Raw genomic sequence first — 18,183 nt, forward strand, 5'->3', positions numbered from 1 at the left:
TTCGCAGCTGATTTGGTTCCGATGTAACCGAGGTTTTATTCAGTTTAGAGCAAACAAATGATTGTTGAAAATGAACAGACAGAATGTGACGGAGTCAAGTACAAAGCCCTCTTTATTAGTATGATAAGAGATTCGCCTTCAAAGGTATTCGTGAAAGCCGGGGGAAGGTGTATAGTCTACCAAAACACTGCCCAATCATGGCTAACCGATTACAACAACTCCAAAAATAACTATGAATCGTACTCTACATGAAAACGACATTGATGGACACTGACCGATATTTTTTTTTCTCCCGCAGACAATAACGAACCATAGAAGGAAGCAAAGAAAACAAGATTATGATAAAGACCAACCTAATGAGTAATCTCCTTGTAACGGAGAAACATTCATACGTGCTATCAAAGGAACTGAGCGATGCGAATGCATGTTGACTTGCACTGATTCATAACACTCTCATTATCGCTTATGTGGCAACAAGAATATGTATCTAAATACATGTATGTGTCATTTCATCACTTCATAACAATACACTGTATTTCTACAGTAACTATTCTGCTTCATATTCCTTGGATACACCCACAAAACCCTTCTAAATCACATTTTTTCAATCATTGCTTAAGTACTAATGACTAAAAAAAGACATTGAAATGCAACTTCCCATAGACCAAGCATAACTTGCATGTTACCCGACAGTGTCTTTCGTCAATCAAATTAGCAGCAAATCTGAATATAGTCGGATAATCAGTTAAGTGATGTCCTGTAAAAATCCCATCTGTCTAACTCTAAACATGAGGCCTTCACATCATGTCCAAAAAAGGCAATTCCATTCGATTAAAGTGCTTTGGCTGCCACATTCTTTCGCCCTCCTGAACATTCAACATATTTCAGATACAAGGCTCTGTCGCCCCAATTACACTGAATGTGGAATCTTTGGTACAACACAGCCCACTGCTGAAACAGCGCAGATATTAGCACAGGGAATACTTTTATCACAGCAAGTATGAACATGAGTGTAACTAGCCTGTTGTTTTTTTTTTTCTTTGCTGTTGTGTATTTGTATTTTCCTACCTCTCGCCCATTATACACAACAATTAAATTTTTAAATTAAAATTTTTTTTTCAGTTTCTGATGAAATACTATGGTATCCTTTTAAAGCAAGTGTGAGATGAACACAAAGTGAGTGACTCGATGAGATTAACCTTTCAGTCATCAATTTGGGGCTTTGTGAGCAACTATTTCCTCGGAAGATTTACAACATATTTCATTAAAGAATTTCCTGTTCATGATTGCACACAACTGTCCATGAATAAAATACAAAAGACTGATTTCAAATTGAAGATGTAGAAAGGGATAGGCAAGAATATAGTATAGGATATAAATCAAAGAATGAAGGGATTCAAAACTTTTTTGTGGGGTTTCTCCTATACCCTGAGTGAAGACAAAGTCATCATCTGCTACACCGCATGGGAAAATTTTTATAAACATAACTTTTTAGTAATAATAATCACTGGAAAATACTTGAACTCACTGGATATTGATGACAAAATTCTATCCCGAAAAAATGAATAAAAAAAATAAAGGCATATTTTACCATTTGCAGATGAAAGAAAAACCCAGCATTAGTGCTTTGAAATAGTTCAAAAATGTGAGTTTGGGATAGAAACAACCACTGTAAATATTTGAAGCCGTATGAGTACAGTTCGACCTCGATTATCCGGCCTCCTTTTATCCGGAAATCTCTATTGTCCGGACACATTCACGCAGCGAAGGACTTTTTATTCATCCAAAATTTGAGAAAAAACAGTGACTTTAAACTCAACTAAAATTTCAACAAAACTCACACGATATACCTACAATATTTCCGACAGAACTAACATAAATTCACACCACATTACCATCATATAAGTAAGCAGTCATGATCTATCGGGACTACAATTTTGCGCAGGCTAGCATAGATTACACCACCGTTGCGGGATACGCTACCTGCCTAGCTGCCAGTGCACTGGGATGGCAGCTTGGACGGCAGCTATATACATTAACATTGTGTCTCCCATATCCGCCACATTTGCTTATCCGGATGAGCGCCGGCCCTGACATGGCCGGATAATCGAGGTCGAACTGTAATGTTAAGTATTCTTAAATCCACAATATAGGAACAACAATTATAATAAAAATGTTGCTTGATAAAACCATCTAGCAGTATGGTTTAATGAGATAAATACTGATACATGTACATGTATTTGATATGGCAGGATGTTTTGTGATACAACAGACCTTCATATATGCATCAAATGTGATATATTGAACATCTTTTTAATAGCTGTTTTCAAGGGTAAACAGGACCTTTCAGTATGTGAGAGAGTATTTTGACAAAATATTAATAAAGACTGACTGACAGCTAACTGAACCCCATTAAACCAGCCTGGCCTTTTTGGTCATGCTGTATCCAGGGGGAAGTGGATTCCCCCCCTCCAAGATCTCAGCCACCAGGAGCGTGATCCCAACGAAATTGGGCATGCATAACACCCACGTCGTTATCTATTGGGAATCTGTAACACTGTTTTTCGACTTTTGTTTTTTGCTTTTTCATTGGAAATTGTCACTGACCAATTAATCACTGACCATAATCAGCTCTAAATCAACTAATCAAAGTGATTAATAGTAAAAAAAAAAAATAGCCACGTTTTATGAGTTTTTAATGACAGAGCACTGTTTTCCCTGTGAAATGAACCCACAATCACAAAATTATGCTCATACTGGCATGACATACAGTAACAAAAAGGGGCGTGGCTTAGTAAAGGTATGCTTGGACATTGCAAATTTGGTCTCAAAAGTTGTGCAAGACTTGAAAAGAAAGTCAAGAAGCCTAATTACAAGGCCTTCTTGACTTGCAAAATTATTGCAAAAGACATCGAAGGGGGGCAGTGAGTCTGCCCCTCCCCCCAGCCATTTAAAGGTTGAATGTTCTTTGTTCCAGTGTTTGGTACATCATGACTGATTAGTGGGAGTATAATTACCCTACAATCAATTCCTGTTCTGATGTAAGATACACACAGCTAGCATTACAATCAATGTTTACAGCAGGTTTCTATACAGAATTCTCCACAGTAGTCAAGTCTTCCTCTTGTTTCATTTGGCCCTGTCCTTGAGACTACAGTCAAACCTGCCTTGGTGGCCACCTGTTTATAGCAGTCACTCATTTAGTCTTCCCTGGGTTACGTGTACCAATCCAGATAGGTTTGACATTAGTAATACATACAGTCATTGATGAACATCACACGAAAACCACCTATACATCTGTCAATGTGTCATTACTTCAGAATCTACACGTGTATGTCTTTTGACTGAGTTGGAACATACATGTGTACCTGACAGAGATGATGACAGAATTGCATTCTAAACATACAAATCATATTAACATGATACATGATCACCTGCATTAAAAAAAAAGACAAATGATCAGCAAATGAATTTCAATAACACTGACAATATAGGAAGTGTAACTTCCTATAAAAAAGGCTGTAAAACACTCTCTGTGTTGGCACCATTACTTTCAATAGATTACCATAAACGTCACCCTTCTTTGAACACTTCAGCAAGTGCCATCTCCATTGTTACACTTCGTCTGTATCTCCAATTGTGTATCTGAATCTTGATTGTTCCCTATCAAAGTTTCAAAACACTCCTTTCTCTATGATCTTTCTCCCTCGCCATCCCCCCCCCCCCCCACCCCTTACCATCTAAAAGCAATATGCCTGTAAACACGTCCATGCATATTACTGGGTATCTCATACAAGGTATCATACACAATGTATAGATATAGCACATAACCCCATTTCTATCTGCAGAAGATCCTTTCAATCTCTTGAAAGAAATGTCAAATGTCAACACAAAAGCTGCCTTGGAATGTGCCGATGTGTGTGCACGTATGTATGGACAAGGAGGTCACATCCACTATGCGTGAGACATGGTGAGGTCACATGTACAGCCAAGACTCCTAGCTGACTCAAACATCAATCATTTCTTCTGAAGCTGCTGCTTCATGGTGCTGATCTTGGCTGAGAGTTGTCTGTTACCAGAACAGTGCCTCAGAACAACGTTCAAGTCTTCTTCACTCTTCTGTTGAAAGGCAAGTTCAGCTGCCTCTTCAAGGGCCCTTGAGCAAAGAAAGAGAGATACATAAAGTCACTCTTACTTACAGGTAGAAACTGTGGCTGACAAAAGTGAAGATCAAAGCCCAAACTGGCAACAAACTGGCTACATTTGAAAACAAATGGAGATATTTCAGTTTTCAATTTCTATAAATGATAGAAATTTACCCAAGAGTCTCTATTGATTTAGCTGGAAATAGAATACAAAAAGTGTTGCTCTTATCATCAGAACACACTTTTCTTGAATCAAGGTGCCCATGTAAAGGGAAAAGATGCCAGAAAGAAAATCCTGAAAGTTGACAATGTACTCACATCTTGGCAACTAACAAACAAAACATACGAGTTGTACCAAAGAGGTAGATCATAGGAGAAGAAGCCCAGGTATAATCTTCTTGTCAATTAATCAGGCATGGTTTGTTTTAAGTGTGTGTTCTGTACTCACCACTATAAACACTAGCATATGGTAAGCATATGAATGATTTTAAAAGTGGTATGATGAATAGCAAACTGAACTGCGTATAAAGGACGGCTGAAGTTAAAGGGACATTCCAGACGATTTTCATAATTTCACATCGTGTAGTACATAAATTGACAACTCCATGTATAGATTTGTGGAATTTATTGTGGTTTTTGATCAGAGAAACAATACTTTGAAAAACCTCAAACAAATTGCACTGAACAAGGATGATGACATAGGAGGTTCACATATTTCAGAAATGTAGCAGTGTAATTCCATTACAATACTGCTTGCTTGAAAGTTCACCTGTGTATAATCTATGCATGCCTTCTTCTTTTGTTCTGCTTCCTTGAGCCCCAACTCATGCATACTTATGGTGACTCTGCCATGTCATCATCCTTGTTCATTGCAATTTGTTCTTAATTTTGACAATATTCTTATTCTTCATCTCAGCTATCGTAAAATCTGAAACTCTGTCCTCAGTATAACTAATTTATAGTTGTTCAAATGCAAAAATCTGAAAATCATCCAGAGGTCTCCTTTAACCCGTTGAGGACGGGCTGATTTTGCTACAACACGTATTTCCCGTAGACACCTGCCCAAGTATACTCGGGACTTGTCTTCAATGGGTTAAGCAGCCAACAGAGATATCAATAACCTTAATAAGATTTGTAAGAAGGAAAGGCTCAAAAGAAGAGCAGTGGCATAAATAAAAGTTAGCCAGGTTAAATGAAAGATTTTTTTTCAAACAAAAGTATGTCAAATAGCACTGAAGTACATTTTATAAGAGGGGGTGGGTACATTTCTGAATGGATCAATGATTTGATTATCATGGTGTTGTTTTGCTTCATATAACAAGATATCCAACATATTACACCTCCACTTAACTTACCCCATTCTGACATACATCTTGACCCTCTGCTCTGGGGCTACCTTGGCTGCATACTTATTGGCTTCATACTTGTTGTGATGTTTCATACACACCTCTACAAATGGCTGCAGAAAGAAAAAGAACAGGGCAAACTCTAATTAAAGGTACATGTACATCAAACACATATCAATGAATGGATAATCATGATCACATGTTGTTGTACGATCTATGGCCGAGTAATTAGCAAAATGGTGAATGATACTGATTAACAGAAAGGTGATATATCTAGCACAGTCAAATAACAAATCGATGTATTTCATACCATGCTACGTATACCCTGAATGTCCTATCATGACAAAATGCTACCACATGACTGTCTGATAATTCATGAAGCAGCAGGAAGACTAGGCTAGTGACACATAATCAATTTGGGTATACACTATTTGCACGAGGTACTATCAAAAGCTGATGCACTGTGTCTGCTATAAAGCTTTTGTGTATAATATAGGCCTGAAGAAGCCTCACTCCTTGTCTGGTAACAGTTCACTATTACAGTAATTAACAAATGGCTAAAAGTGAATGAAAGACTCTGCAAAATGAAAGCTTACCTCGTATCCAATAGGGGACTTCTTGCTCTTGGCAAATCGCTCCAACTCAATCCACTCAGATGCACCTGCAAGGGCATCTGTCTTCAGCCACCAGAATCTACCATTTGAGATAGCAAGGTGTTCTACATATTGAGTCATTTAGACATTGATAAGAACGATTAATTTGATGTTTCTTTGGGACATTTGATCATGTCACATATTGATCATGGTATTCTAGATTTTATCATTTTTCTACCTTTTCTTGAGGATGTGTGCCTTTCTTCCTCTCATTATGGATAACATAAACTACAAAACGACTGGCAAAGGATGGAATGATCAATCTATTTGACTTCTGTACAACAAACTGTCCAAAGAAATGTTAACATTTCTTTAAAAAAGAAAGACAACAGAGAGGTCATTAAAGGGTGTGCCAGTATGGGACTATTACTCAGAATTGCCAATGCACAGTTAAAAACTTTGATAGAAAAGTTGAATATTTTCAGTGATAGTATTTCACACGAAGTCTAAGGAAAAGCATCCCTTTGTAGTGAGAGTAAAAATATGTATGGACTTGCCCATAGAATCTCATGTGGATTTTTGAAGGGCAATAGCCTCACACAGCAAACAGTACTTTTTACCCAAGCCTTACACTTCTATGTATCCCAGAGTCTCTACAGATCTACACTGCATGTATGTGTATCCCAGAGTTCTCTACAGATCTACACTGCATGTATCCCAGAGTTGTCTACAGATCTACACTGCATGTCTCTACTGATCTACACTGCACGTATCCCAGAGTTCTCTACTGATCTACACTGCACGTATCCCAGAGTTCTCTACAGATCTACACTGCATGTATCCCAGAGTTCTCTACAGATCTACACTGCATGTATCCCAGAGTTCTCTACAGATCTACACTGCATGTATCCCAGAGTTCTCTACTGATCTACACTGCATTTATCCCAGAGTTCTCTACAGATCTACACTGCATGTCTCTACAGATCTACACTGCATGTATCTCAGAGTTCTCTACAGATCTACACTGCATGTATCCCAGAGTTCTCTACAGATCTACACTGCATGTATCCCAGAGTTCTCTACTGATCTACACTGCATTTATCCCAGAGTTCTCTACAGATCTACACTGCATGTCTCTACAGATCTACACTGCATGTATCCCAGAGTTCTCTACAGATCTACACTGCATGTATCCCAGAGTTCTCTACAGATCTACACTGCATGTATCCCAGAGTTCTCTACTGATCTACACTGCATTTATCCCAGAGTTCTCTACAGATCTACACTGCATGTCTCTACAGATCTACACTGCATGTATCCCAGAGTTCTCTACTGATCTACACTGCATTTATCCCAGAGTTCTCTACAGATCTACACTGCATGTCTCTACAGATCTACACTGCATGTATCTCAGAGTTCTCTACAGATCTACACTGCATTTATCCCAGAGTTCTCTACAGATCTACACTGAATGTCTCTACTGATCTACACTGCATGTATCCCAGAGTTCTCTACAGATCTACACTGCATGTCTCTACTGATCTACACTGCATGTATCCCAGAGTTCTCTACAGATCTACACTGCGTGTATCCCAGAGTTCTCTACAGATCTACACTGAATGTCTCTACTGATCTACACTGCATGTATCCCAGAGTTCTCTACAGATCTACACTGCATGTATCCCAGAGTTCTCTACGGATCTACACTGCATGTATCCCAGAGCTCTCTACAGATCTACACTGCATGTATCCCAAAGTTCTCTACAGATCTACACTGCATGTCTCTACAGATCTACACTGCATGTATCTCAGAGTTCTCTACAGATCTACACTGCATTTATCCCAGAGTTCTCTACAGATCTACACTGCATGTCTCTACTGATCTACACTGCATGTATCCCAGAGTTCTCTACGGATCTACACTGCATGTCTCGACTGATCTACACTGCATGTATCAAAGAGTTCTCTGCTGATCTACACTGCACGTATCCCAGAGTTCTCTACAGATCTACACTGCATGTATCTCAGAGTTCTCTACAGATCTACACTGCGTGTATCCCAGAGTTCTCTACAGATCTACACTGAATGTCTCTACTGATCTACACTGCATGTATCCCAGATAGAGTTCTCTACAGATCTACACTGCATGTCTCTACTGATCTATACTGCATGTATCCCAGAGTTCTCTACAGATCTACACTGCATTTATCCCAGAGTTCTCTACAGATCTACACTGAATGTCTCTACTGATCTACACTGCATGTATCCCAGAGTTCTCTACAGATCTACACTGCATGTATCCCAGAGTTCTCTACAGATCTACACTGCATGTATCCCAGAGCTCTCTACAGATCTACACTGCATGTATCCCAAAGTTCTCTACAGATCTACACTGCATGTCTCTACTGATCTACACTGCATGTATCCCAGAGTTCTCTACGGATCTACACTGCATGTCTCGACTGATCTACATGTACACTGCATGTATCCCAGAGTTCTCTACAGATCTACTCTGCATGTATCCCAGAGTTCTCTACATATCTACACTGCATGTATCCCAGAGTTCTCTACAGATCTACACTGCACGTATCCCAGAGTTCTCTACAGATCTACACTGCACGTATCCCAGAGTTCTCTACAGATCTACTCTGCATGTATCCCAGAGTTCTCTACATATCTACACTGCATGTATCCCAGAGTTCTCTACAGATCTACACTGCATGTATCCCAGAGTTCTCTACAGATCTACACTGCATGTCTCTACTGATCTACACTGCATGTATCCCAGAGTTCTCTACGGATCTACACTGCATGTCTCGACTGATCTACACTGCATGTATCAAAGAGTTCTCTGCTGATCTACACTGCACGTATCCCAGAGTTCTCTACAGATCTACACTGCATGTATCTCAGAGTTCTCTACAGATCTACACTGCGTGTATCCCAGAGTTCTCTACAGATCTACACTGAATGTCTCTACTGATCTACACTGCATGTATCCCAGATAGAGTTCTCTACAGATCTACACTGCATGTCTCTACTGATCTATACTGCATGTATCCCAGAGTTCTCTACAGATCTACACTGCATTTATCCCAGAGTTCTCTACAGATCTACACTGAATGTCTCTACTGATCTACACTGCATGTATCCCAGAGTTCTCTACAGATCTACACTGCATGTATCCCAGAGTTCTCTACAGATCTACACTGCATGTATCCCAGAGCTCTCTACAGATCTACACTGCATGTATCCCAAAGTTCTCTACAGATCTACACTGCATGTCTCTACTGATCTACACTGCATGTATCCCAGAGTTCTCTACGGATCTACACTGCATGTCTCGACTGATCTACATGTACACTGCATGTATCCCAGAGTTCTCTACAGATCTACTCTGCATGTATCCCAGAGTTCTCTACATATCTACACTGCATGTATCCCAGAGTTCTCTACAGATCTACACTGCACGTATCCCAGAGTTCTCTACAGATCTACACTGCACGTATCCCAGAGTTCTCTACAGATCTACTCTGCATGTATCCCAGAGTTCTCTACATATCTACACTGCATGTATCCCAGAGTTCTCTACAGATCTACACTGCATGTATCCCAGAGTTCTCTACAGATCTACACTGCATGTATCCCAGAGTTCTCTACAGATCTACACTGCACGTATCCCAGAGTTCTCTACAGATCTACACTGCACGTATCCCAGAGTTCTCTACAGATCTACACTGCACGTATCCCAGAGTTCTCTACAGATCTACACTGCATGTATCCCAGAGTTCTCTACGGATCTACACTGCATGTCTCTACAGATCTACACTGCATGTATCCCAGTTCTCTACAGATCTACACTGCACGTATCCCAGAGTTCTCTACTGATCTACACTGCATGTATCCCAGAGTTCTCTACAGATCTACACTGCATGTCTCTACAGATCTACACTGCATGTATCCCAGTGTTCTCTACAGATCTACACTGCATGTCTCTACAGATCTACACTGAATGTATCCCAGAGTTCTCTACAGATCTACACTGCACGTATCCCAGAGTTCTCTACTGATCTACACTGCATGTATCCCAGAGTTCTCTACAGATCTACACTGCATGTCTCTACAGATCTACACTGCATGTATCCCAGAGTTCTCTACGGATCTACACTGCATGTCTCTACAGATCTACACTGAATGTATCCCAGAGTTCTCTACAGATCTACACTGAATGTATCCCAGAGTTTGCTGCTGATCTACACTGACCTCTTGTCTGGTACTTTGAACTCTTTCCTAAGCTGCTCTGCCATCTTGCCAAGATTCTTGGAAATGAGTTTGTGGATGGTGTCATGGAGGGAAAGAAAGAGGTACTGCTCCCGGTATTGTTCCTGCATACGAGCCTGGTATCCTAGTAACTTGATCTCTTCCTCAGTAGCCTGTCATAAGATGGACAAATTAAGATAAAATTCAGTCTAGATGCACTGAGTGACATATCATATGCGACCGTGCATCACAAAACAAACAAAAAGTCGCACCCCTTGATTTTACACGAGGACTCAAAAAATGTGAAATGGTTCAACCAAGTCAATCTTGAGTTTTTCAAATTTTCTGGAAGACCTATCTTCTACATTTTTCTTCAGTTTGGGATGTCAACATGAATGGAAAAGTGTGTTTTTAGAAGTTTTTCTACAACCCTTTTTTGGGGGAGAGTAGACTAATCAGGTATGTCTTAGAGGCCACTCTTCAAACATAAATGTGAATTCAGAAATAGTAGTAGAATACTTCAGAGAAGTTTGAGGAAAATGGGAGAGTCTGATGTTTTAATGGATTGTCAAACTTTCTGTAAAATGTCATCGTCTTTTGCTAATATTGCTGCATTCACTCTGTCCACATACATTGTACGTATATCTGGCTAAATGTACCATGGTAGTGTACACTGGTAAATTGATGGGGTCAGTGTGGTGTATTAAGTGTATAACGGAGTGCCAAGTAATGTATACTAGTTAGTTACAATCATCACACATATTATGATGGGACCTATGAAATAGGAAGCTCAAAAATTGTCCAATACGTATGTCACATGTTTTTACGTGCAGACTATATGTGACCTGCCACGACGAAAGGATCAGAAAGTCGCTGACGGCTGAGCAGAGAAAATCGAGTTTGAAAGCAGATCACTAAGATTGGTCAAAACCATCAAATTTCAGTTTTTCAGGCAAAATTGTGTAGTCTAATGCCAGCCACTTTCCATCTACCAAACATGTGTGCCCATTATCACCTCTTTTCACAAACAATTTTTGGACAAGGAATTGTTTTGAGTCCATATACTGTACAATCATCAAGATGTGTAAGATGTTGACTGCTCTCACCTTCATTGCAAATTCATTGCCAGCTTTCTTGTAGTTCTCCTGGGCAAGATTTAATTGCTCTAACTTCTTTTGAAGCTCCTGAAAAGAAGACACAGAAATGTGCTATTGAAGCAATCATCAGGGATCACTGTTAAGAGTCTGATTTAATATCGATCTTTGCCTTTGAAGGAAAAAATTGTATGTGTTCCTCAGGAACACTTTCCATATCTACTTGGCATGATGATAAACTAAGACATCAGAAATCACAATGACAATTACTAGAAAATTCATATTTGTCAAAAGTTTCATCTGTAGTCATCTGTAAGTTCATGTGGTAGGAATAGAAACAAAAAATACAATAACTCTCAAAAGTGATGAGAACAATAGAAATCAGGGATGCCAGTGGCAAATGGCTCTAGGGCCTGAAAAAAATTTGGTGAGCTAAAATGTGCGCGAAGCGCACATCACGATGCGAAGTCCCATCGGCCGGGGTCCAGGGCCCGCTTAAGGGCCCTGGAAGCTTTGGGGTTCTAGATGCTCTCTCCTGCAATCTGAGTGTATTTCAGGGACCTTTTTCCCTAAAATTTATTCCTAGTTTATGGGTAATATTTTGGGTAATTGAGCCACTTTCCAGATAAATTTGAGATAAATTAATGTGTGATCCAGATAATGAAAAGAGAATTAAGATGTACATTTCAAGTCTAATGCTGTCTAAAGGTGCAAAGAAGACATAATAGAGTTGATAACATCACTCATCAGATAACAATTCTAACATTGATAACATTTTGATAAAATGATACATTACTGTAATGTTCTGTCACACTTTCCAGACGCTGTGCAAGTGGTGCTGTGGTACCTATCCAATAAACATCTCCTAACATGATAAAGAAATGAATCTGAAAATTTGTAAAGAAGTTCCGATGCGGTACTAACGGTAAACATTACTGTAACTCCATCGTTTGGATGTTCCATAACGCTTTCCAGACAATAATGTGGTCGTACAACAAAATGAATTTGTTGCAAAAATAAAGAAGTCCTAGTGCCATAAACTCCATAGTTTTACTTCGTTCAGCTGACTCAATCAACTCACCATACTCTTTCAGCACTGTAGCTACAATGTATAGCGAGAGCGCAGCATGATCCATGCACCGCACATATAGTAGTACATCGCCTACTAGTCTAGAAACACCACACGTTGTTCGATCGCGATCGCACGTGCTGGTATAACGCTTTCCAGACAATAATGTGGTCGTATTCTAGAAAAAACTAGATATATCGCTACGGCGACTGATATGCTTCCGCCATAATGCATGGTTCTCCTAATAGGTCTATAATACAATGTCTTGACAATGTGTGATGACAGTTTCACACAATTGGCAAAATATTAAAATGACAGGTTTGACACAAATGTGCTGAATGTTCACTTTCCTAGAACTAGGTTCAATTGGATGAATGATTAAAATGTCAGAGTGCAGGTATTTGGGGAACTGATGATTTTTACTTGACTTTTGACCCTTTTATAAGTTTATGCATTACGTAATTTTCAAGGTCTTGAGAAAAAGTATAATTTCAGTATCAAATGGAAAAATAGCATTTTCTAAACCTGGCCTTTGACCTTTTGACCTCACAGTTCCAAAGAGAATCACTGTTAGGTTGAACATGCATAAATATGTAAGTTTCATGATGATACCTTGAGTTACTTTTGAGATACGGAGGAAAAAGTGCAATTCAGCACTTCCACTTGACCTTTGACCTTTTGGCAAGAAACTTCCCACAGAATATATATTGGGTACCCGGTAATACATGTATACATCAAGTTTTAAAAAAACCCAAACCTTCAGGCATTGCATAAATATAAGGAAAGTAGTGATATTTTGAGGAGTTGACCTTGACCTTTGACCCCCTGACCTTTGAACCATGACCCCCAACTTCCCTAGATACACTGCCCATTGGAACAAGCATATATACTAAGTTCCATGAAGACACCTTGAACCATTTGCGAGATATGGAGAAAAACATGAATTTTCAACCTTTTTTTCACAAAATAACCTGTGACCTTTGACCTTTGACCCCGTGACCCTAAAATCTAAACAAAGTATTATCCCCCCGGGATATACCCTCATACCAAGTTTGATGTAAAACCACCACACGGTTCTTGAGATATCGACAAAAACAAAACGGGACGGACGTACGTATGGACGGACGGACGACCCGAAAACATAATGCCTCCGGCCACTTCATTGACGGAGGCATAAAAAAAAGGAATTTGTAGCAAAACTAAAGAAGTCCTAGTGCCGTAAAATCCGTAGTTTTGCTTCGTTCAGCAGACTCAATCGACTCACCACACCGTCTCAGCGCTGTAGCTATAGCGAGAGCGCAGTATGATTCATGCACCGCACATACAGTATAGTACATCGCATAGAAACACCACACACTGTTCGATCGCTATCATCGCACGTGTTGCATGTCCAAGCTAGCAGCAGCAACATCGCGCCAGTTTTGCATGACAGTCGTTTTGTGATATTCTCATGCCCAAGTATATGCGAAACATACTACGGAAATCGTGAAAGTGAATGTCCCGTAAGTTTAGATGATCATATTTTTTCGTTTTTCTTTCTTTCTTTCTTTGTTTCTTTCTCGTGTTTTCCGGCTTTCCCACACAGACGGAAATAATATCACAAAGCCGGAAATTGGACACCAAAATGCACACTCTGATATCTGATATGCCATACTTTGCTCTAAATGCATTCCTCCCTGTCATACCATACCATATAATTCATGGTGTGTTTGGTTAAATACAAAGATGAGTAATAGCAAAGTTGATATAGAGGACACTATTACAGGACCTACCTGAAGCTGACTGCTGCGCTTGACCGCCATGCTTGCCATCTCCTGGAAATCATCATTTTGGTTGTAGATGTCTAGTAGCATGGCTGGATTCTGCTCTCTACAGAACTGAAGTCAGGATGATGTACAGGGCACAAAGAAGGGGGAGTTTAAAGTATCAAGATTTAAAGGCATAATTTACGATTTGCAAATGAAACAAAAACCAAAATTTAGTGCTTCAAAATAGATTTAAAATGTAAGTTAGGGATAGAAACAACCAATTGAATCAGTATAATTAATCTAAAGTATTGATAAATATACAAACTGTGAACAATAATTATGATATCAATGTTTCTGGACTAAACCATGTAAAGTTATGGTTTATTGAGATAAATAGTAATATCTCCTTATATTTTAGGCTTTATTGCAAAATTTTTACATGGTAGGATGTTTTCTGATACAACTGACCTACACATATATTCAAGATAACACAAATGTGATATCTTGAACATTTTGTAAATCCCTGATCCCAAAGGTAAACAGTGCCTTCAATCTATGATGGATGCAGCCTTTCTGTCTATTTTATCATCTGCACAATGTGTAATTTTTCACGTAATAGCTTGAAAGTGTTTTTAATTGACTGATTTTTAAAGAGAAGAAGAGGAGAGAATGAGTACACCTGTTGAGCTCATGCCATATACTTTGATATTCCCCTTGCAGGCAGACAAAAACTGATATATGTAGCTCTATCTGGCTGTTTTCTATCATGTCTTCATTACCATAATGAGCCATCTTTTATTCCATCCGCTGTGTAGTAATATTGATAACAATAATAAAAAGGCCTTCTTTACCCAGGGTAGCCTCTTCAATGTTGCCACTGCTACCAGACAGGCCTGCCATTATAATTACCCTAGTGTTGCCAGGTACCCATCTACATGTATACACCTAGGCTGAGATGAACATTGCAGGTAAAAACATCTTGTCCAAGGATGTGAGCACTGGACGGGCATTGAACTTGGGTCCTCCGATTTAAAGTCAAGAGTTTTATCCACTATGTCACAGTGCCCCCACATAATAGTAGTTCCTGTGCAGTACACAATCTTTGCCTCTCTTTCTAGACTCCACACAATTTGTTTCTTCAAAGTTTTGCACCATATCATCAGAATTAAGATACACTATAGGTTCAAAGAAAGAAACTAGTGGCATTTTACCATGGTGATAATAAAAGATGAGCTTCAGGTACAGAAGACTAGTGTGCAAACCACTGAAACACATTGGCCTGCCCGGTTATAGTTTGTTGTTATCAATATTCATTATTTTGACGGTTGGTTACTCCTAAGGTTTGGTAGTCTGATAATGAAATGGGATTTGTCAGACCGAAAGAGAATATGATGCCTGTCCGGTGATCAGGAGAATGTTGGTTTGGATTGAGCCCGAGTATATACGTATGCCTAGAAAGCGTGTATGATTTTTCTCATGGCTACTACTATACACTGGTCAATTGGTACTTATTTACATTGATAACAAGCATTTGTTAATCAGTTGCAACAAAAAACAGCCATATGCTTTCATTTTCAACAAAAAACAGCCAGATGCTTACATTCAATATGAAAAAGGATTGGTAATTCTGAACGTTCATCATTAAATGAAGTAAACTTCTTTAGTCCAAACTTTCATTTCATTTTCCCACTACATATCGCCCTTTGGAATAATAAACATGAATTCCAAACACCACCTGGCCAGTCCTACCTGCATGAAGAGGTCCTGTGCCTGGGGGTGGTTTCGTAGCATCATGAGGAATTCACCAATGTGAAGATCTTCCTTTAGGCGTAACAACACCATGTACACTGAGCATGGAAGAGATACAATATGCATCAAATCATTTACACTTTTCAATTCTAAAGAAAAAACAAAACATTTTGAGGGATAGATGCACAAGATTTATAAGATCAAAAAATTTTGAAAATGTAAGTATCTTCGTACTCACTATCCATGTTATGACCAAATATATCTACACCAACTGTCCAATTTGCTATTTCTTTCACTCTTTCTTTCTCTCTCTCTCTTTGACATTAATTTAACATCTATGATCTAAACTCGATGCTACTATTTTGGGCACAAATGCTTATCAAGAAATTATTGAAAACAGGTAAATCATTGCCTCCACATTAGAGTAATATTTAATACTCTAGTAAGTCAATAACACATACACTGTATACAGTTTCCATGAAAAGTTTACTTTGCAATCAAGCATGGGTTGAGTGAGACTAAGTGCAAAATTATCAGCACAAAATGTATCTGGAAAAAGAACGCCACCACACATACAATGTACAGTGGACCCCCATTGTAACAAAGTCCTCGGGAACAAGTTTCCTAATTTCGTTATATTGAAATTTTGTTATAACCAAACAAATAAACAATAAAAATACATAGAGTTGGCAATGTTCCAGCCTGAATATTTACTACCTTGTAACCGGAATTTCATTATAACTGTGTTCTTTATAACAGGAGTGCACTGTATCATGTTGAGGCTTGTTCAGTGCAAGAGCTGTCAATTTTTCATGAATTTGACACACAAAAAAAGAATAAGAGTATGACTTAAATTTCTCATATGCAAACATCGTAGGTTGAGAAATACAAAGCCATATTTGTGGTTACAATTTATGAACTGTACACAACTGTGTAGTTTAAAAGGGTTTGACAGCATTTCCAATGTGAAAAATCAAAATCTTTTGATGATCTCTGTGTGGAGAGTTGGCCATTATTATTGGTGATTTGTTGCCGTAATCTTGTAGCTTTGTCCAAGATGGGAATATAGAATTATTAATATTTCACTTCTGTTTAAAAGGCCACAACTTACTCTGATCCAAAAGGCCAAAGACGTTCTGAAACCTTTACACATTTCTCTCCACCAATGAAAAAAATAATTCACAATACAGAATCACAACTGAATTGCTAATAACCAACATCTAGCATGATTAATTCATCACGAAATAAGTTTTTGGTCTCAGTTCTGAATATAGTCTAGAATCTAACACCAAAATCCCTCCACAGCTCTGAATTGGCAACACCAAAAGTTGCCAGCAATGTACCCAGATCTGTGTCTCCACTTTCAATGGCCTTGATGAGGGACGTCCTGTTGTCTCTCATTGTCATCAGGAGAGGAACTTGTTCTGCTGCCCTCGGCTCGTACTCTAGGAGCTGATGGGGTGGAAGGAGATTAAATAAGTAACAACATTAAGAGATGAACTTCACCAAATCTTATTCATTTAATATGCACATACATACATCAGCACAGATGGACTTGTAGAGTTATGCACAAGACTACTTAATTTTTAAGAAACTTGTCTTGGGGGAGGGACAGGCTTGCTGTCATCAAGCTAAGGACCAAAAGACAATGTAAATCTCATATCATGATCAACTACAGCAGTGCTGTCAATCCTTTATTCATGGGAGGATTCACTCATACTGCATTTATAAGTGATTACTCTACCCACTAAACAATGAAGTACACACTCAGTTTAGTATGTCAAAGTTTTCCATCAATCAGCAGCAGTAGCTACCAGGGTACCAATCTATTGAGGATGAGCTGATTTTGCTGCAGCACATATATTTCCTATTCAACACCTGCCCGAGTATACTTGGGACTAGTATTCAATTATTTCAGCTGTAACTCTTTCTCTATCTATCTATCCATCTACAGTTGTATCTATCCATCCATCTATCTATCCATCCATCTATTTATCTATCAATCAATCTATCTACCTATCTATCTACCTATCTATCCATCTATTTATCTATCTATTTATTTATTTATTTATTTATCTATCTATCTATCTATCTATCTATCTATCTATCTATTTATTTATTTATCTATCTATCTATCTATCTATCTATCTATCTATCTATCTATCTCACTATCTGAATG

At 38.7% G+C, this 18,183-nt stretch overlaps 1 protein-coding gene across 1 annotated transcript in view; it reads right to left on the reverse strand.

The window, feature by feature from the left end:
- Positions 1-3,963: 3,963 nt before the first annotated feature.
- LOC139739025 (vacuolar protein sorting-associated protein 16 homolog) overlaps positions 3,964-18,183 on the reverse strand; it is a 34,770-nt gene continuing 20,550 nt past the window's right edge. The window contains exons 16-23 of the mRNA XM_071649640.1: positions 17,348-17,456; positions 16,005-16,102; positions 14,280-14,384; positions 11,451-11,528; positions 10,348-10,517; positions 6,088-6,184; positions 5,501-5,604; positions 3,964-4,156 (exon numbers count right to left, since the gene is read on the reverse strand). Coding sequence (XP_071505741.1) covers positions 4,018-4,156; positions 5,501-5,604; positions 6,088-6,184; positions 10,348-10,517; positions 11,451-11,528; positions 14,280-14,384; positions 16,005-16,102; positions 17,348-17,456 — 900 coding nt within the window. The 3' untranslated portion in view covers positions 3,964-4,017. The remainder of the gene's footprint in view (positions 4,157-5,500; positions 5,605-6,087; positions 6,185-10,347; positions 10,518-11,450; positions 11,529-14,279; positions 14,385-16,004; positions 16,103-17,347; positions 17,457-18,183) is intronic.

The sequence above is a fragment of the Diadema antillarum genome, unplaced genomic scaffold (genome assembly GCF_040938485.1).
Source record: "Diadema antillarum isolate AM-2024a unplaced genomic scaffold, OU_Dant_1.0 seq00000779_RagTag, whole genome shotgun sequence".
Taxonomy (NCBI): Eukaryota; Metazoa; Echinodermata; class Echinoidea; order Diadematoida; family Diadematidae; genus Diadema; species Diadema antillarum.